This window comes from Mandrillus leucophaeus, unplaced genomic scaffold (assembly GCF_000951045.1).
Source record: "Mandrillus leucophaeus isolate KB7577 unplaced genomic scaffold, Mleu.le_1.0 Scaffold159, whole genome shotgun sequence".
NCBI lineage: Eukaryota > Metazoa > Chordata > Mammalia > Primates > Cercopithecidae > Mandrillus > Mandrillus leucophaeus.
In genome coordinates this window covers 4927396-4948984 of record NW_012101576.1, presented here as the reverse complement: position 1 = coordinate 4948984, position 21589 = coordinate 4927396, and the positions used below count along the sequence as shown (strand labels likewise).

The 21589-nt window shown below is 46.2% G+C and overlaps 1 protein-coding gene across 2 annotated transcripts in view; it reads right to left on the bottom strand.

Annotated features, from left to right (window-relative positions):
• The window catches only part of PLXNA2 (plexin A2), a 196485-nt gene that overhangs the window by 54362 nt on the left and 120534 nt on the right, over positions 1-21589 (bottom strand). The window contains exons 6-12 of one of the 2 annotated variants that reach the window (XM_011975840.1): positions 20577-20730; positions 20085-20104; positions 19876-19955; positions 16645-16759; positions 8273-8473; positions 6350-6446; positions 3257-3447 (exon numbers count right to left, since the gene is read on the bottom strand). In XM_011975840.1, coding sequence (XP_011831230.1) covers positions 3257-3447; positions 6350-6446; positions 8273-8473; positions 16645-16759; positions 19876-19955; positions 20085-20104; positions 20577-20730 — 858 coding nt within the window. Of the gene's footprint in view, positions 1-3256; positions 3448-6349; positions 6447-8272; positions 8474-16644; positions 16760-19875; positions 19973-20084; positions 20105-20576; positions 20731-21589 lie in introns of both variants that reach the window. The other variant, XM_011975841.1, reaches the window with a different exon arrangement.

Genomic DNA, 21589 nt, shown 5'->3' with positions numbered 1-21589 from the left:
AGTGAGTCGATTGTACCACTGCACTCCAGCCTGGGTAACAGAGTGAGGCCCTGTCTCAAAAAAAAAAAAAAAAAGTTAAAAAAGAGACAGGGTTTCTCTCTGTTGCCCAGGCTGGAGTGCAATGGCATGACCATAGTTCACTCTAGCCTCAGACTTCTGGAATCAAGTGATCCTCCCACCCTAGTCTCCCGAGTAGCTAGCACTACAGGTATGCACCACCACATCCTGCAAAATTTAAAATTATTATTATTATTTTTTAGAGATCAGGATTCTGCTGTGTTGCCCTGGCTGCTCTTGAACTCCTGGCTTCAAGCAGTCCTCTCAGCTTCTGCCTCCCAAAGAACTGGGATTACAGGCATGAGCCATCGTAGCTGTCCCCCCATTATTTATTCAGTTGTTTGTTTCTTTTTATCAGGAAGAACCACGGATTCTTATTCTATTGGTGAAATCCACAGCTATCATTTCTTATGTTCTTGCTCAAATTGCCCAGATTCGGCCTCTGAGATCCCCTTTGAGTTGCCTCAGGTGCCCTTTTGATAGGTCCCGTACAGGTAATTTTTGGTACTTCTTGCCAAAGAAATACATAACCTGAATTTGATCATGAGGAAACATTAGACAAATCCAAATTGAGGGACATTCTACAAAATAACTAGCCTGTGCTTCTCAACAGTATGAAGGTCATAAAAGACAAAAAAGGACTGAGGATTAAAGGACAAAGGAGATATGACAATAGAATGTCACATGGGATCCTGGATTGGATCCTAGACCAGAAAAAGGACATCGGTGGGACAATTGGCAGAATGTTAATAAGGCATGTATATTAGATGATATTATTGTATCCATGCTAATTTCCTGATTTTGATAATTATACTGTGGTTATGTAAGATGTTAACTTTGGAAATATGGGTGAAGGGTATATGAAAGTTCTTTGTACTATTTTTGTACCTTTTTATAAGTCTAAAATTATTTCAAGAATGAAAAGTTAAAGAAAGAGACAATGACTTTTACAAGGAAAGGAGGATGGGGTGGGGGTAGGAGAAAATGAAAAGGAAAAAATATCGAAATGAAAATAAAGAAATGAAAGAAAATATTCCAGATAATCATGAATACAACATTCCAGGCCTGGATGCTCCCTCCCCCATGTCCTGTTCAGAGTGAGGTGCCCCGAGTGGCTTGGGACACAGCATGGATTTGTCTCTCTCCAAAGATGCTCCTTCCTTTCTCAACAGCCTTGACTTGAAAAGCACCAGCAGGAGATTGGGGCCTCTGATGCCTGCTGATATGTTCACTGGGAAAATCAATTACAGCCTAATTACCTCAGGGGGTTAATTAGCCTCGTGTAGCTTGGGTGTCCTCTGTGAACAGAGCAGCCCATCAGCCCCCAGTCAGCGAGCAGGGGCAGCTGAGGCAGAGGTTTCCCAGTGAGAAGCTTGCCTTGGGGCTGGAAAGGGGTCCCAGCCAGTCGGGGAGTGGATGGTGCAGCTGCTGGGGCTGGCAGAGGCGGGTGGTGCTGATGGAAGCAAGTCTCTGCCTAATTTAAGCTCCCCCACACCACGGGTGCCCACAGATGTAGAGACTGACAACTGCAGCAGCAAGAATTACGGAACAGTGCAAGTTCTCAGGCCAGCAGTGGCCGGAAATCACTCGAATCAGGGAGACGGCACGGAGCCCTGAGCAGCTCAGGAAGCTAGCTGTCTGAGGGCAGAGGCTGGGGCACCGCCAGCAGCCCCTGCAAACTTTCTCTTCCAGAGACCTAAAGACACAGGAGAAAGTCAGGAGGCACCATCCCTGGTCACAATCAAGAATAAAATGGGATTGAAGTAGCTCTGTCTTTGAAAGGCAGTGTGTGTGCTCTCCTAACTCCTCTCTGCATGGATGAATGAGGGCCTGGAAGCAGTAAGCACTCTCCCACCGACAGCCCTGCACTGTCTGGGATATGCTGCCTTGTGGATGGATTGCATCTATCTGGTCCAGGAAAGGTTAAGAAAGGGGAAGCACCTCTTCTTCTTTAATGTACTTGGGAATATTGTGAAGAATTTAAAAATGGTTTTATAATTAAATATGAGTTCAAATACTGGCTCTGCCACTTATCAGCTGTATAAACTTGAGCATGTCACTCAATTTCTCTGAGCCTCATTTTCTTCATCTGTACAATGGGGGTGAGAATATTTATTTCCCATAGTTGTTGTGAGGATTAAATGTAATTTACATACATTAAATAAATAATTTCTACCTCTTCAAATAACCTATCTGTAGGTTAGCAGCACCCATTCCATCTTAAGGGTTTCTTTTAAAACTGATCTGTGGTTTTGATACGATCATAGAGATGTTCTAGAAGTTTCCCAATATTCTGTGATATAGGTGAGGACAAGAGTTGCTTTCCCTGGCCAGCAGGGAAAACGAAGCAGGGAAAAGAATGGTGCAGCAGCTCAGGGAAGAGGCAGAAAAGGAGCAGCCCCTTCCTCCTTTCTTAAACACGCAGACCACCGGGTACCTGCCTGGGCCTTTATTCCTAGTCACCATCAGGAAGGTGCAGTTAGTTTCAAAGTATGAGTGACAGTTATAGACTAGGGAGCAGTGAAAAGGGAGCACAGAACACAACCAGAGTTAAATACAGCGACTCCTCTCCCAGGCCATCTGAAACCCAAGCAATTGCATTTTCATCCACATTATCTATTCATCTTCCTTTGAAATTTGCTATTTTGGAAACATCATTTTTTCCCCAGGATAATTAACTTCCTTTTCTTTCCATTAAAATGCATGAAAAAATTGGGACAGGGAGTAAATCCTGGGAAATGGCACGGTGGCTAATGCAGTGCTTGCCTTTACTCTCCTCTTCCGTTCTCAGCTTTGCAACTCCGAGCTAATTGCGGCTCCTGAAATCACATTTCTGCTGAGAAAAGCTAAACCTGTTTTCTGAAATGTTCACCCACCATGGAGCCAATTTCTCCTCCTCACTTGGCTCAGCCAGCCTGGCAGGCAGACTGGGCTGGCTCTGCCTCCCTTGTCGTGTGCACGTGCACACCAATGCACTTGTACATTCATGCGCAGGCATGAGGATGCGCTTCCATACGCTTACCTCTTATACCTAGACAGAGGCCGTCGAGACACACATAAGAGGTTTCCTACACCCCCAACATTAAACTCACTCTACGCCAAGAATTTGTCCACAGAGTCTCAATTTGCACTCCTCTCCCACTGTCTTGGGGTCAGCTCTTGGCTGCCCCTTCCTACTCTAGGGACTTGGAGGACTTACCTCGGTGATTTGAGGGTTGGAGCACTTGACATTGTGGCTGGACCAGTCGAGCCAGGGGCTGGAGGGGCTGGTACAGTGCTGGTGGAGGGTGCACCTGCGCTCGCCGCTGCACCAGCCACACTCAAACTTCCGGTCGGCCTTGAGGCAGAGGCCGCAGCTCTCCCGCTGGGCTGCACACTTGTAGAGATGGACTGCAAAGAGAGCAGGTGGTCACAGATGAAACCAGAAAGGACTGCTCACAATATGCCCTACTCTTGCAGGTGTGATAGAAACTCTTCCTCACCATGGATAACACCACTGATCATCATTATCATTGCAAGAATGACTGATGGGGAATTAATAAATTGAGCCTCTTACCAGTCACTTAAGGGCACTAGGAAGCATAATATTATTTAAGAATTCTGGCTCTAGATTGAATCAGATTAGGGCTTTAATTGCGGCTTCACTACTTCCTAGCAATGTGACAAAGGATTTCACTTCCTTGAACCTCACTTACCTAATCTCTAACATGAAGATAATCATTGTTTTTTGTGAGGTTGGAATAAGATACTGCATATTAAGTGTTTAGCACAGTGCCTGTAACATATCTGATGCCCTATACATGTTTATTATCTTTTCTTTGAACTTGTGCTATATTCTTATGCTGCCTTTTCTCTTACTCTCACACTCTCACATATGGTCCTCATGCAGGAAGTAAGGGCTGCTTTCCTCCATTGAAGGAAAAATGAGGCTCAGAGAGAGATAATGACTCTTAGAGCTTAGTAAGATTAGTGACCCAAACTGGAATCTTCAAACTCCCACTTGCTAAGCTGCTAAATGGTAGGTCTTGAGAAGAGAGGAGTCTTGTCTGGCAAACTGGAAATTGCATGGGTTTGAGAGAGGAGTCAGCTTGGGGTTAAGGAAAGGCCAGGTGGTTAGCAGTGGGGGAAGAATTGCTGATTAAAAAAAAAAAAAAAAAAAAAAAGAGGGTGACACAGTCTGTTCACAGCCCTTATGAATTGAGAATATGTCCCCAGAGAAGGCAAACTGGCTACTTAAATGGTAACATTTGGAGTGTGCAAACCCTTTGTCTTTGCTTTTGTCTCCTGCTGACTTATAAGTGCTAGTATAACCAGCGAATTAGTGGAACTGTGCTTCAGGTTCAGGAACCTGGTCTTAGCTCCTTGCCTGCTGAGATTTCGAGTTAAAAGTAGAATTCTCCAAAAGCAAAACACGTAAAACTCATTTTTCCACTCTTTTGGACAAGCACATATAAGCTTTCAGGACCAGGTGGTATGCCATTGCTGGAGGTGAGATACATGCCCCAGGGAAAGTGTAATTTTAACATTCTTCCCATAGGTCTTCATCCTGTTCCTCTGCTGTGTCCAGTATCCTTTAGTCCCAGCTGCAGGGCCTATATTTAAATACCCTCATGCTTATCGCTTTGTAAGGTAGAGGAAAGGAAATGGGAATCTTAAAATGAATGAGTACACACTGAGCATCTATAAATATGTACCACATGGTCCATACCCATGAGCTCATGTAAAGGGGAACAGCCATTCATCTGAGTTCACACAGCTGTAAGTGAAAGAGCCAGCAGGTGAACCCCGCTTTGCTGGATTCTAGAACCTAAGTTTTTAAACAGTGTGGTCCTCTCCATCCAGCCCAATGCGCAGCCTGCAGTGACACTCAGGCTGGCGGGTGGAGGCGATACGAATGTGAAGACAACACTGTCTGTGCACTCTCAGAGCTTCTTCAACATTGTGAGAGTCACAAGCAGAGTTTCTGATGCAACAGCTTGGATGTGGCTGCTCTCTAAGCTCCAGGTGCTAAGGCAACCTCTGGGATCTGAGCCCAGATTCCCAGCAGGGAAAGTGTCTCCTATGTCTTAACAGTGAGAAAGTTTGGCCTGGGTATGAGGAGAAATAGAAAAAAATAATCCTCCCGGCTCAGTTCCTTTCTCCCAGTCTAAGTAGCCTTGATTTTAATGGCAGCATTTGGGACAGGGAGCTACAGCCCTAAAGATGCTGAAAAACTTGCAGCCCCTGCTATGGCCTTGCCGACTACCCCATCTCCATTGGCTGACTCCTCAGGTGGAAGCAGAGGCTTGTGACAACCCTAGCTACTTGAAATGTGGTGAGACATGGGGCTGAGGGTAGGAGAAGGGTGGGGGATAGGAATGTATTCCAGAGGGGAAGGAGTTTAAATCCCACAGTGGCCTAAGCAGCAGATCCTCACAGTGATGTGGCTCAGTTTGCAAGCTCTGAAATTAGACTGTCTTGCTTCCAATCCCAGCTCTTACTATCTGACTCTTGACCCATTTCTTAATCTCTTTGGGTCTCAGTTTCCTCATCTAAAAAATGAGAATAATAATAGTACATACCTCTCAGAGTTATTGTGATGCTTAAGGAAAATAATTTCTAATAAATTACTTAGTGAGTGCCTACCCATCATGAGTGCTCATCATATTGGAGTCACTTTTATCATTCTTGAGAGCAGGGTGGAATCTTGGTATTTGCTGCACTGAGGGTCGGGCCTAACTGGCACATGGGAGGAGCTCGACATGGGTTTATAGGACGATGAATAAGGGTCAGTATCATGGAGCACCCCTCCTTCTTCAGCCAGATCTCCTTCCTGAACTTCTTTGCTCCAGATGTGAGCTGGACTCTGCATGCGGCTCTCTCCCGCCCACCTCAGGAACAGGAGGGCAGCCTTATAAACCTTCTTTGTGCAGTGATCATGACCAGGGCCAAGGACAGGGGAACAAGAGCCTGACTGGAAACAATATCTCCATTTCCAGGGAAACTGGCCGGACGTTCCTGCCTGCTGTTCTCCTAGGTCAGGTTCCACAGACACTTCAAAGCCTGCATGAGCCAAAGAATAACGTGGATGGGCCGGCAGCCGCCCGGCGGATGGTCTGGTTGTAATAAAACAGGGCTCCCAACAGGACTCCTTTGATGGCTCCAAATGTTGCTTTAGGATCCTCTGAAAGGTTCCGCTGACAGAGGGAGTGTATTATTCATGGCACAGCAGCTGGCTGGCTCTGATCCCTCCGGCCCCAGTCTTTCCCGGGTTGTGAAAAGATCAAACTTCTACCTGGAAGTAGCCGCTTACCTTTCAGGTCCTGAGGGTTGTCAATGATGAAATTGCCATTCCACACCACGGCGAAATCCACGGCCAGGTTGCTGATGTCCATGCCATCATACTGGTACTGTAGGGAGACGGGCAGAGGCACGGGGCTCACGCGACTCTCTATCACAGGGGTCAGGGATGCAGGGAAACCCTGCGTGCCGCTCAGATTATTCCCATGATGCCCTTTCCCTGGATCCCAGTCACTAATGCCAATAGAATCCCACCCAAGCCTCCTAGGTTGGCATTCCGTGCCCCGCATAATCAAATGCAAACCGACTCCTCCAGCCTTCTCCTCCACAACTCTCCTGTGGAAAGCTTTGAATCTACTGTTCTCCAAACACATCTTCTTAAGCCCGTCTCTGTCTTTGTTGAGTTCCTGTCTCATAAGGAATGCAACCCTCTCCTTACAACCTCCAACCTTTTAGCCCACTATATTCTTCCAGCCCAGCTCAGCTCTACTTTCCCCAGGAGTCCTCTCCGACAACCCTGCAGACCTGTCCCAAACTGTCCGTCCCCTGGTGTTGCCACTTTCTGTCTTGCACTGGATCTGCTGTGCCTCTTCTCACGTGTCTCCATAGAAAGTCCATATGTCTCCGGAGGCAGAGGTAATGTCCTCTTACTACTCTTGTAAGGCCGAGAGTCTCATCAAGCAGTCACCCGGCCAACCCCTGCGGTGGCCCTCTATTTCCACACGAGCCTTATTTTAGCCAACGGTCCACTAGGGAGAAGCGCCCACAGCTTTCTGGGCACACATCTCATCAGCCCTACCACTAAAGTCCTCTAGCTGTGGCCAGGAGTTTATGACTTTCTCTCTTGTGCTGATCCCACAGAAGACATGTATGCCCTTCACACACTTCAGAAATAACACCCCTGGGTGGCCAGTCCTGGCACCCTGTGAAGGAGACCTCGGGGCATCTCCCCGATCCCCCACTCTTCAGCTCTGAAGGGCATGTCACTGTCAGCCTTCTGCTCCCGCCCTCCCCTGCCCCTGCCTCCCTTTGTTGTGTCCCGTTTCTTTCTCATCTGCCTTCCCCTTGCGCTTGGCGGCCTTCTGCTGATTACAAATTCTATCAAGCGCCTGTGACCTGGGAATCTGACAGCTCCCTGATAAGAGGCCCAGATTCCCTTTATCTCTCCCAGGCGAATTAGCTTCCCTCAACACCTTTGTCACTTCCTCCCCTCCCGCATCTCCAGCTGACCCCCCACAGTGGGAGACAGGGAGCTGGCAGACAAAAAGATCTTCTTGGGGTTAGTATTATAATTAAACACCTCATGCTCTCTGTCTACCATTCAGGATTGGTTTAACCCTTGCTGCTCTTGAAATTCACTGCTTCCTCCTTCCCCCTCCTCCCACCTCCCCTCTTCCCATCGCACTTCCTGTTCCTCTCTTCTCCAGCTTTCGCCTGTGGAGTACTCTCCTGGTGATTCACTCCCTGAACAGGGATAGGAATGGGGTGTGGGGTGGAGTTGACTTGCTCTGGCTCGAGTTTCACTGAAGACAAAAAGAGGTGCTCTTTCAACTTCAGAAAGGTCCATGATGTGATTATTTGACAATGCACGCCTGTATCAAACATCTCATGTAGCCCATAAATGCATACACCTATTGTGTACCCACAAAAATTAAAAATAAAAAAAATTAAAATTTAAAAAGTCAACTTCAGAAAGGGCACAAAGATCTCAGTGTCTGCCATGAGGGTCCTCATGAAACTGTCTCCTCTGGCACCAGTCACCTGCTCTGCTCTGGCTCAGCGGCTAGGGTGCTGGCTGGCTCCTGCAACCCTGGGGATGTGGGCTTACCCTGTGAACCTTGAAGGCTCTGGAAGCCAGGGCTGGCCACACTGAGGCCCCAGCACGAGTGTGAGAGGAAGCCCTCCTCCAGGCAGGGCCCAGCCTGAGTTCTCTTACCGAGCTGTTCTGGCACTGAACGCTGGAGCTGTTGAAGCGCAGGGCGGGGACCCGGTGGATGGTCCCTTGTATGTTGAGGACACACTCGTAGCCTCGCTGGCCGGACTGTGGCTGGGGCAGGTTTCGCGCCTTCAGGGTGATTGGCTTTACCTCCCCGACTGGAATCAAGATCTCCTCCGTGGGCACCAGCTGGGGACAGTCCTGGGGGAACACACGAAGAGGCTCCATCGGTCCCCTGTTCATGCTGTACTACATGCCTGGGCCAGGCAGGCCCCTCTTGTATCAGGCGGGCTGCCCAAGAGCAGAACATCACCTCATGTAAGGCCCATGGAGTGGGCAGGGAAAATGGAATTGCTCTTAGCTCCTGGGCTTTGATATTGTCATCCCCATCCCACAAGTTGTCCTGTATCTGCTGTGTGTGTTACAATGCAGGAATTAATTTTCAAGCACAGTGTGGCAGGCTGTGGATTTTACCTCCTGAGACACTGGATAAAAGAGCCTCCACGTGTCCCTGTCCCCAACCTGGCACCCCTACCTCTGGGTTTCATCTCGTTTCCCGGCTCCAGATACTCGGCCCCTTGCATTGTCCAATGCCTGGGGCGTCCGTTATCAGCAGCTTCAGCTTCCCAGCACCGACTGAGCTGGGCTTTCCAGGAGGTGGATCAAGCCCTCCCAGCAATACTCTAAACACTTGCTCTGGTTTTTTTTTTTTTCTTTCTTTTTTTAAATCTCATTTCATTACCAGGCCCTGCGTGGATGCCATGTTGTTTTGGAAAACAAAACCAAAAAGAAAGTCTTGGTAGGGAGGGGCTTTGGGAAGGACCATGAGAGAGAGACAGTGAGAAAGACAGACTGATTTTCTGGAGTTCCGTGACTAGATGCTGATTCTCCACCAGAGGTCAAAGGGCCACCCCACTGTGCCAATCTCCTCTTTCTCCTTCTCTCCTCGGGAAGATGAGCCCAGTAGCCCCTGGCAGTGATGATGTGGGAACCACGTCCACGGAGAATCACTAGCGAAATTCTCACAGAAGGCTTCCCTTTCTCTGTCCCCTTCTCCTGGGCAGTCGTTCTTAGGGGGAACTTCTGGGAATGTCTGGGGGCTGATGCTGCTACAGGGCCTGCAGAGAGTGTTACTGGTATTGATGCCAGGGGCTAAGATTGCTGGACTTCCTACAAGGTGTAGGACGTGTTCAATGACAAAAATATTGTCCTCCTAATGGCAAATGCAATAATTAAGAAGCCTTGTGCAATGCCGGCACAGCCTCACACAGGGAATCTCTTGTGGCCGCCTCTTGTCACGGTGTGGCTCAGGCTGTTGCCTCTTTTCTCTGGGCCCCACTTGCAAGCCATTCAGCATCTAGCCCCTGCCTACCTCCCTCTGAACTCTGTGGTTCTTGCACATAATAGTCCAGCCATACTGAATGTACGGTTAACTCTGAGATTCCGTCTCCCTTACAGGATCTGCCTCTGGCCCTTTGAACATGCTTTTCCATCTATCAGAAACACTCACTCCTGCCTGTCTTCCTCCTGCTGCTGCCTGACTTCAACCCCTCTTTCAGTTGATTACCTCTTCTTTTACTTTTTTGTTTTTTTAATCATCACCTTCTCTGAGAATGAATAATTGATTACCGCTTAATCAGCCTTCGAACTCGGCCCAGTTTCTTCTCTGCAAGGCCGTCCCTGACCCTGTCCCCGCAATGGCTTCAGGATGGGTTATGAATATTCACCCATGATTGCTTTTGACCCACAGAATTACAATTTCTTGATTTGCTTTCCTCACTGGGGCTGTGAGCTTCTTGAGGATTAGGCTGCATCTTACTCACCGCCATCTCCCCAATCTTTCTGCCAGTGCTCGACATGTAATGGACGCTTGGTCATTGCTTGTGGGAGGGTAAATGGAAAATAATATAAAGCGACCTGTGAAAAAATCTTTTTTTTAAGCTCCAACTTTGTAGATTCTTTAGAGATGAGGTAAAGCCTGCCTTCTGGACTTGAAGAGACTTGAGAAGGCATTCGGTTCTCCAAAGCCGGAGTTGGAAATAGTCATAGGTTTTGGAGTCACGTGATTTCTAAAGTGGCATGTCTGCATTTACTAAGGACAATTTATGAAGAACTCGATCCGGGGGAAATTCTGCACAGAAACCTACCTAAGAGGGTCTGGACACACCTGCAGGCTTACTGGTGTCATCCTTTGTCAGCTGGCCACCTGCATGTGAGGACTCCAGGCAGGCAGGGCCTCCACGAGAGAGAATCATAAGGCAATCCCAGAACAGATGGGTCCCTGTTTAGGAGCCAGTCACTCAAGCTGCCAACTCATAAACTTGCTCTTTACTGCACTTTTACTTTCATTCCCTGCAGGCACTCTTGACAGACTCTTTCATATATTTATAGCCAAAAAAAAAAAAAAGATGAGCACCACTTTAGGGAAGCCCAGGCATCTCATGGAAAAGGAGATAACACTTCCTGTTAGCAGCTAAAAAATCTCCATCAAATCTAATGTTAGAATTTAAGTTAGAAATAAGGCTGAGGTATAATGGTCTCTCTCTCTCTCTCTCTCTCTCCGTGTGTGTGTGTGTGTGTGAGAGAGAGAGAGAGAGAGAGACAGAGAGAGAGTAAGAGAGAGAGAGAAATTTTCTTACTCCAAACCAGCTGATGAATTGTAAATGATGAGCAGTTGTTTTTCATCTCTAATGAGCTTAGACAACAAATTCAGATTTCAGTAGCAGGATCTTAAAGATGTGCTTTTGGAAGTATGATGTCTGGGGTTAGTAAAAAAAAGATTGTTGAATCCTTTTAACTTGGACCAAAAAAATGTATACTTTTATATAGATGTTATGTGTAATACCTATATATAACACAAATGTTACCTATATGTAACACACACACACACTTTCATCTTTTCGGCTTGGCTAAGTCCAGTCCAGCCTGGAGGCTGGAGAATCATGAGTAGACTTTATGAGTACTATTATATGAGTTTTTTTTTTTTTTTTAGGGATTCTAGAATTTTAGGACATTTCCCATGGTCTGCTGTTTCAGATTTTTTAGAATGAAATTTAAGGATAACAATTAGGGTCTTCCCAAATGCTGAGCTAGGCCCCAAGATTGCCCTCGTAGAAAAAGAAAGTCTTACGCTTTGTTTCTTTATTTGGTGATTACTCTCAGGTCAGGCAGAATAGGACTTTTTCCCTTCTATTCTCTAAGGCAAAGGAAAGAAGTGGTTGGTGCCCCAGGTACACTTTCTTCATCTTGAGAAATGGGTAGATACAGGGCTTTCGGGTTGTGAGATGATTCTGGTGAGTATATTCATGAAAGATCTGTGAATCTTGGGTGGAAATTGCAGTGGTAAGGGCTGAAAGTGGGTGGAGGAGACTGGCATCCCATAAAATAGCCAAGTTGTTGAAACTTCAGTATCTGTGGGGCTTGAGGATGGTGAAGGGTTTAATTAGATACAATAAGGCCCCTTCCAACCTGTTTGCTTCTGTGGGTATACACACACACAAGCACACACATGTGTACATACACATATAGTACCTGTCTTATGAACAAGAAAGCAAATCATCCTAAGATGCTTTTCCTGCAGAATGTTAAGACTGTTGTTCACATTCTTAAAATACTGATTGCTACCTCGGATCCTCACAGCCTTCTGAGTGATATCTTTGGGTCATCTTCGTTCTCCTCTGTCTCTAGGCCAACTGGAGCCAGAATCGCCTCCTCAGCAGCAATCTTAGTTTAAACCAAGACTTAAACTTGTGGGAATATCCCAGGGGTGGAGGTAGGCTGGGGAAGAGGAAACAGGTGCAGGGAGAGCAGGGACCTTGGTGTAGGAGCCCTACTAGTCTTGGGCTCACACTGCCCACCTGTTTAGCTGTGTTCTGCCAGCTTTCTGTGCTGGGGACCCTTTAGCCTTCTGAGGCAACTTCTCCCATGTGGAAATGGCATTATCTTCACCCACTGGACTTCAAAGAGAGAGCAGCCAGCATCCTGGGAAGCTAATCGGATTTATTTGGTTCTATCTTTCCCCTGGGACAGGGCATAAAGGAGATATTTATGTATCTACATCTCACTAGGCCTGGTTTAGCTATGGAGGGAGATGAGCTTTAAAAGCTGAAAGCCATACATCTTCCCGTACACACCCGCTTGCTAACACCATGTCACAGCCTGATCTGGCCCAGGGAGGAAGAGATTTGGGGGGGCCCCGTCAGAGATCTGCTGGGCTCTGAGCGCTGGAAAGGTCTGACTCATTACCTTAAGAGAGCTTCACAGATGGTTTAATTGAAAGTCAGTTTCCTCATCTATAAAATGGTGCCAATAATATCTGACAAACCTAGATTGCGTGAAGGAGGAATATCAATGTGTGTTGTAAGTGGTAATATGCTGGATTAACAATTGTTAATATTACTGTCTATTCGTTGTGTGTGTGTGTGTGCGCGCGCGTGTGTGTGTGAATGCAGAATCAGTGGACTTTAACTTATTCAAGTTTGAAAAATTGTCTCTGAATCCTAATTTCTGCATTTATTTGATGATCATAGGAAAGCTGTTTAACTTATTTAAGCCTCAGTCTATTCATCTATAATATCCACTTCATAGAGTACTTAAGGTTAAATTATATATATATGCTGCATATATAATAAGTATTAATATTTTTATTTTTGACTTGCATTTGCTCTAGCACAGCTGTTCTTCATTGTCAAGCCTAAGGATGGAATTGGTCCATCAGGCTTCTGGAAAGATGTGGGCAGATTTACCTCACATGCTGGCTGTCTTTTTATCTGGAAATGGCACCACTGACCCATCTTCTATGGGCAGTTTCTCCATCTGTGGAGATGGATTTGTGCTGGCCCGTCCATAGCCTGAACCCTAATGACCAATAGCGAAGGACCAGGTTGAAGTCAGGCCAGCAAGTGTGGCTGTGACCATGGAAACAAACAAGCTCACAGGCCCTGATTTTCTGTAGAAAGCATACCGTACTCAGCTTTTTTGGATGCCTGAGTTCTCTGTAGCCTTGGGCAAAATCCCGACATTTTTAGCTTTCTGGCTACTACAGATGTCAAATATAAATTACATGAAATTGCAGGGCTGTTGTGAGAATCCATTGAAATTCCAAATGTCAGTGGTTCTCAATCTTTAGCCTCATCTGGGATGTGTCCCAAGATTTTGAATTTCTATGAGTTCCCAGATGATACTGATGCTGTTCCCTAAGCACACTTTGAGAACTTCTGGCACATGTGAAGAAATTATAAATGTGTGATACATTAATGTTGCTATATTAATCAATGGAGCTAATCCGTTATATATTGTTTCTAGGAAGCAGACAGACATAAAATTTTGATTCAAAGTTGGGAAGGGAGGCTTACTGGAATTCTAAAAGAGATATTCTAGGAACCCCTAAAGAGACAGCTAAGGGATTTCCAGTTAGCTGGAAATCTAGGGGATTCTAGTTCCGCAAACTACATCGCTCAGCTGGGATGCCTGAAAGAATAAGGGACACCCTACCCAAGTTGGGCACGTGCATCTTTGCTGTTCCTCAAATTTTCAGGGATAGGGTTCTCCTAAAGCAGAACTTTGGACAGAAAAGAGTGGGGCCTGGCTGCTGTTTGCTGAAAAGGAACATGTGGCCGGTTGTGGTTAAGAGCTAAAGCAGTATTTTAGGAAGCCCCGGAAGTGGCCCTGGCAACCTCGCTGAGAATCTGCATCCTGTTTCCTTTCCTGAGCAAAGTTGGGAGCTGGATGGAGTCTGGGCTTCCCTCACAGCCCTCCGGACAGTCAATTCCTGGGGCCATGCCAGGGACCAATGCACGGGAGCATAAGAGAGAGAGCAGCCATCCACCATTCCTACTCAGGGCAATGGGGAGATGAAGGGAGACAAAGGGGACTGCTCTTCCCCAACCCTAAGACACAGACATCAAGGAGAGAAAATGAAACAAAAGGAGGTGGGGAGTCTCTGAGTTTGCCCGCAGGTCCCTTTTGTTATTAATTTAATCCTGAGTTGCAGGGAGGCAACAGTTTCTCTTGGCCCAGCCCTGGAATGTTGAATCTCTCATCCATGGCTGACAGGGAGCTGTATTTCAGTGACTTCTGAATGGTGTGAGGAAGGCCGGGCCTGCTTCCAATTAGCCTGCAGGGGCTCAGCTCTCTGGCCTCCACACACACCCCAGCAGAGTTTATTTATCTTGCTTTGAGTGACACTCTCGTGCCCTTGCTCCAGCTGCAGGTCGCTTTCAGGCTTGGCTTTGGGTTTCTCTTGGCCTGAGGCGGGCAGCCTCAGGAGAAAGTGGAGCAGCTGCTCTTTCTTGTCTAGATTTGTACTTCACCCAATCTCTCTGTATCCTGGGGGCCACCTCAATCTATTTTATTAAGGAACTTTCAAAGTGGTCCATGTCAAGGTTAGTTTCTGAGACTGTGTCTCACACTCTCACTGCCCAGACTTCACCCCTGCGCAGGCCTCCCATGGTGGCACTGCTGTTCCTGGCTAGGTCTGCCCCTCTAAGCCCTTCTTCCATTGGCTCCCAAGCTGTGGTGCCCACTCCCACCCCTCCCTGCAGTTCTGCCCTTTTCTCTGAGTGAGAGCAGTTTCACACCCTTGCAGAATTCCAGGGCTAGAATTAATCTCCAGTGTCCAGGAAGGCTGGTGTACGGTTTTTAGGGCAGCTGCATCAAAGCATACCAACTGGCTAGAGGAAAATGCTTTTCTGAAAGGTTCTCAGGGCACTAGATGCCTAGTTTCGTCATGCTGAGGCACCCGTGGATGGGTCTGTTTGAAAAGCCACCTGTGGCGCCTATGTTTTTCCCTTTCGAGACAGGCAAATTCCATTTTTCTGACTGAACATAACACCTGTTGTTTCATAAATGAAGAAGAGTTCGAGGGGGTATGTGTTTGAGAAACATTTCAGAGTCTATTTTCTTATGCTTAGCCATGGAAGCAACCAGCACTGCTATCAAGATTAGAAGACACGAGACTTGAAATCTTAGACAAATTGACACAATTGCCATCAATGGGATTCAAATAGAGATGTCATTGGTTCATCCATTCTTTCATGCATGTATGCATTCTACAAACATTTGCTAAATAAGACACTGAAGATTTAAAGATAAGATGTAGTCCTTGCCTTCAAGGAGCTTGTAGTCTAGTGCAAGAGGAAGATGTGTATAGAAAGGCTATAGTAGGCCGGGTGCGGTGGCTCACACCTGTAACCCCAACACTTTCAGAGGCCAAGGCAGGTGGATCATGAGGTCAAGAGATCGAGACCATCCTGGCCAACATGGTAAAACCCTGTCTCTACTAAAAATACAAAAATTTGCTGGGCATGGTGGTGTGCCCCTGTAGTCCCAGCTACTCAGGTGGCTGAGGCAGGAGAATCGCTTGAACCCGGGAGGCAGTGATTGCAGTGAGCTGAGACCATGCCATTGCACTCCAGCCTGGCGACACAGTGAGAATTCGAATCAAAAAAAAAAAAAGAAAGAAAGAAAGAAAGACTACAGTAGTATATAAAAATGCTACATTTTCACTTATTACCATTTTTGGATTTTCTAAAATATAGAGTAAGAGAGGAATATGCGTATATGCACACATGCATTTGGGCGACTACGTAAGGTCTCTATAGTGGTTCAAACCCAACTAGCCACCCTGGGGTACGAAAAGCATTTGACACAAGAAAGGGAGACTGAGCAACCAGGCTTCACTGTCCTGAGACATGCTATGAATATGTAAGAAAGTTGACATCAGTGAATAATCATTGAATGGAGTATCCATTAGAAAGATAAGAAATTTGATTTCACTGTGTTGCTCACAAAGGTGTGTCAGGCTTTAGGGACGGAGCTTCGACTATAATAAAACAGGACTTTTAGCAATGCCTGGTTCTTTTCACTAGCTGAATTTTTCTCACTTTCTACAAGGCCACCCACCCAGTTATACATCAGAGTCAAAGAATCACTGAATTTTAGAGTTGGAAGAGAAGTTGGCATGAAAGAATGGTTGGGAGTGAATGTTCTATTGAACTAGACTATGTCTGCAGCCAAGCAAAGGGCTAGACTCAAAGAATAAACGCCATTCACTACACTCTTCTAGACCAGGGAGTCTGTTTGGTTGAATATGTTTCCTCTAAGCTTTCAGTCTCAACCCCCAGTTACCTTTGCGCTTTTGAATGCATAGAGTCTTAGGAGTCTAGTAGATATAGCCTCTGCCTCTGGGGTCATTTGCTGCTACTTTTTTCAGCTTTATAACAACAGGCTTTCTAGCATGTAGAATTTCTGGCAAGATGGCCAAGATGGACCAGGGCAAGAAAATGGCCAAGCCATTGGACTGACCATCTAAGGAGGGAGGGGCCACTCAGACTCACTGGGAACACTGCCATGTTAGGGTGAGCCCTTCTTACCTCTGAAATATTGATCCGGCCCTCCTGGAAGGAGCAGGTTGTAGGGTCATGAGTGCAGAGGTTGCGGTACTTGCACCAGTGGCAGCGGAAGGCGCTGTTGACACAGGACAGGCACCTGCAAGGACAGAGATGGTGAGAGGCAAAGAAGAGAACAAAGAGGGAAGGTGGCATGTGTCATGATAGAAGTCTGTTAACCTGTGTTTAAATCCTAGTCTCATTCTCAGGAGGGAAGACTGGTGGGCCATCCTTTAGCCTCGAGAATTGTGGATTCTCCATCCATCATATTCGTGGGAACAGAAAATTGGAAAGAAAATGAGACCAGATAATAGTATAGTATAACTTTTACAAAGCAGGGGTGTGCTTGTATAAGCTCATGAGAACTTTTTATTCACATTTTCAGGAATTTTGCAAGCTGGTAGACATCATGGTAGTAGTTTGAAATCGGCCATGGTGGAAATAGTTGCGCCACAGAATTTGGCAATGCTGCAAACTAGGTTTTCTTCTGAATGCTGGTGGCTAAACATTTCCCAATATTTCACTGTTTGTAAAGACAGGGTAGCCGACAGAGCACAGGGAAAGGAATTAGGCAGATCTGATTATAGACTTGCCTCTGCCGCTGACACTGGGGTCACACTGAGTAAGTCACTTCACCCTCTGAGTTGGAGTATCTTCATCTGCCTGTAATAAAACATTCCTGACTGTGCCACAGGGCTGTTTGGTGTCAAATGAGATAATGTATAGAAAATGATTTTGAAAAGTGCCATGCTAAATGTGAGTATTATTGTCAAGTGCTTAAATTACCTATTATTTCAACCTCTTAAACAACATTTGAGTGTTAACGATTGGTTCATATCATCTGTGTTATTGGGCTTGGGGGAGCTAACAGTATTAAGTGGTAACTCTGTCCCACTCCCCCAGGCACGGAACAATAGGATATGTGTGTGGTATGTGGTTTTCTTGCCAGGGTGAGCACTTCTTTACTTCCAGTTTCACCTGGAGACTGTGTATATTCTTTTGGCTCTCTGTGTGTGATCAGGTCATTGTAATGGAAATGAGTTTTGCAGGTGGGGTTAGTCTTGCTCCTCCTTGCAGTCCCCCTACTCTAGTCTTTCACAACTAGGCCAATCTGGAATGGACAGGACCAGGTCTGCAGTCTGGCGCCACCTGGTGGGGCTCTGATTACATTTAGGTGGTTGGGGCTTGATCCAGGGGTCACCGGCTCACAGGCCATAGTATGTTAGGTTTGTTAGCCCATTTACACTTCATCTTCCCATGCAGAGCATTTTTATCCCATTCTCCATTGCCCAGACTTTTTTAGCTTCTGAGCTTCATGCTATCTCATGTACTCTCAGATAGGCTGGTTCTTGGTAACATCTTACGATTCAGCAAATAAATAATGAAAATGGATCAAAGGCCTCGGGAGGATGGTTATTGGGGCTCTAGCTACATGTGGCTCTTCCACTGGCTATCTTTGTGACCTTTATTGTAGCACTAATCTTTCTGTGGGTCCAGTTTACTTTTATTAAAGTAAATTATTGAAAGGAGGGGACTGTGCTTGATTCCATGAATTTTAACTGAATTCCAGTAAAGAAGGGCAAGAGAGACAGTGTTTGGCATTAAAATGGAATCTTTGCTGTCAAGGAAACCTGCTTTTTTTTTTTCTGTTAAAACTTGCTGCCTGTGACAGCATCTGTGTTGCCATAGCAATACATATTTGAAAGTGGTGACATCATACTGGGTTGCCATGGAGATAAGATTGCTCTCACAAATAATAGATTCCATCACCACCATGTTGGAGTTTGAGAAGGAGGTAAGAGGTTCTGTTGCCAAGATGCTTGCCATTCCCAAAGCAGGGTTTGCTGGGATTCAAATGCAGTGGTTAGAGGGCAACTTTGTCTATTTCCGCTTCAGTCCCTTTCTGGCCTCCCTGGTTCCTGCCAGGCCTTTTTAATAACTTGTTCTGTCTTTCTCAGTACATCTATTTATTTGTCCCAATGGGGCTCCTTCCTTGACTAATGTAGAGACCAAAGAACTCCAGAAGATTATTCTAATTATGAAAATCAAATTCAGAAAAATGGAGAATAAGGAGGACTAGCTTATTTGCCTCTTCTAATGACTAAAGATTCCTTTAGGGTTTAGCTGCAAACAGACCCTCTCCCCATCTTGATTGCTGAGTCCATCATGCCCAAAGCTTGGACCCTACAGACTGGATACCCCTGAAGTCCTGACTATGATGTGGATCCCAAGTGGTTCCTGCCCTGGGCAATAGGAAAGATGAGTCCGTAAACATTGCGAATCACTGCCTCCTCTGATATGGAGCTGTTCATTGACCTTTCCCCTTGCTGAATGTCCAGGGTTTTTGGTCCTATGACCCTTATGTGGCTCTATTACAGAGGCCTGTGCTTCCTTCTTTCTAAACCAAATGGTGTATGAGTTCCCAGCTTCTGTGGAAAGGGTCTCAGTTTCTCTACCAGAGAGGATCAGCAGAAACTAAATAGGGGTTTCACTCCCTCCATTTCTGCTTTTTCCTTGTGAAATGTTCCCAGCTTCTCACACAGTTGTGGAGTCTTATAGCGTGTGGGCACCAATTGGCAGACATTCAGCTGCTGGAATGGCTGGTGAGGTCAGTAGAACTAAAGTCAAGCCACACTGAAGGCTGTGGTTTGGCCTGTCTGGTTTCCCTTCCTCTGAAAAATTTTGAAGGATGTATTTAAAAAATGATGGAGTGAAGGCCTCCGCTCTACCTCCCCATCGAGGTCTTTTTATCATGTGCTGAGAGAGGCTACTTTCCCCCTTCCCTGCTCCTCCTCTGTGGGTGACTGTGTGCATAGCCGAGTCCCTATCTCAGAATCCCTCTTCATCAGGTTGTGGGTGACTCTACTCACTGTCAGCCTCTACCTTCAAAGTCACCACCAACTGATGGAAAATGAAGAATTTTTTTTACGGTTCCTGTTCTATGACTCTCTTTTTACTATCATGGCCTGAGAGTTGGGGGTTAGTTGTGTTGGGGTGGCGTCCAAGGATTCAGAGACTATAGAGAGTAAATACCATTTGGTTTAATATGGTAATATTTATGTATAGTATTCTGTCCAAACAAAGTGTCAGGCCCCATGGGGAAACTGTGAGGTGACTACAACATGGTTCCTGTCCTAAAGGAGCTTAGCATCAAGGGGGAGAAACCCCAGACCCACATCCAGACCCAAAGCAAGACCCTTTCTAATAAGGACTTACAGTTGGTGGGCACTGCAGTTGTAAAACTTGAACTCGGTGCTGACAAATATCTTCCCTGTCTCCTTGGACCTCAGCTGTAGCTCCAGCCCAAACCAGTCTGGAAAAACAAACAAAAAAGGACGGGGTTGGGTAACAATGTGGGGACCCGGTGGACAGCCACAAAAATAAAATGTAAGCCATGAAGCCACCACAGGGCTCTCTTAGGATGCAGATACTATGTGGAACCTGCCTGAATCGTCTCTTCTCCTCCCAAGGGACTCTCTTTGGGTAAATACCAGCCCACCCCTCAGACCCAGACTTCCTTTGCCTGCAGGGAGGAAGAAGAAGAATTCCATGGAGCCCCTTACGTTGGTCAGCCATGTTCCATTACTGAAAGGATTTCAGAAATATTAGGTCTGAGCCCCCAGTTCTGTGGAGAGATCCACTAAAAAAACTACTGAGGGAAGCCACTCCATTCCTGGGAAGGACGGGCTTTCTGGAAAGATGCTGTGTTCTGCGTAGCCTTAACTTAAAGCAGAGCAAGGGTTTTCCTTCCTGAAATTCACTTTGGGGCATGACAGTTTGCATTCAAACTTAAACAAGTTGTCTAAGCCAATATTAGTATCTTGTATAAGAAGACTGTGTGCCTGGTTCTTGTGACCCCAGCTTCCTCAGTATAGAGAAGCCCCTCATTTGTGGCTCTCATGGCAGATACTTCTTACCTTGATCCAGTGGGATGACAGGGACATCCTTGGGCCCAGGTGAGATGCAGATGACCTGGCTCCCTGACACCTGCCCCTCCACCTCTGTCAGGTTCCCAAAGGCACAAGCGATACCCGCAGATAGATCAGGAGCATCACTCACTACCAGGCTGAGCTGTGGGAGGAGCAAAGAGATGATGCCAAAGACAGACCTCAGGAGACCTGGGCTCCAGGCCCAGCCCTGCTATGACCCACTTTGCTCACTGATCTCCCCTGACCTCATCTATAAAAGAAGGATGTTGGTCTAGGTGGTCTTCCAGCTTTGAACACTGAAGTTACAGTCCTTAATTATTCAATGTGTGCAGGGCCAATGGTTTTTATTAATCATATTATTAATTAATTTTTCCATCTTCTCTAGCATCAGAAAGCCCTACGGGTGGGGGTGCTAGAGGGAAAGGTACCAAAATCCATCTAAGTCTCTGTTCATTTTGACATGAAAACTAATTGCAAGGCACCACGCAAACTTGAAAGCAAGTCATGAACCAAGCCCTTCACAAACAAGGCCTTAGTGGTGCATGGCTCATGGGAGTAAATATCACCAACCTGGAGGTTTACCAGGAGCTCACTAGGTTGGCGGAAGATAGCTAGCTCCTCACCCTGGCTGTCATTCATTAAGAGGCTGCTTCTAAAGGTTGCGGGTTCCCTAGAGTTTCTGCTTCTCTGTTCCATGTGGGCTCTCTGTTCTCTAGCAGCTCCCTTGGAATGGACCAGTAGGTTCATAACGAGCTCAGGGGATCAGAGAAGTGGCCACCAACTGCTTGACATCTGCTATTACCTATGGGTTCCAATCATCTAGGCCAGTGGTTTTCAGCTTTTATGAATTTGAAGATCCTCCTTTTAATAGTAAAAATTATCACAGACTCTCCGAGGAATCTGCTGATGACAAAATATTCAATGGCAAAATGCTGCTCTAAATCCATTGCACTTTTAAATGAGTTTGTACTCAAATTACCACAATACAGCATCTAAGTGGT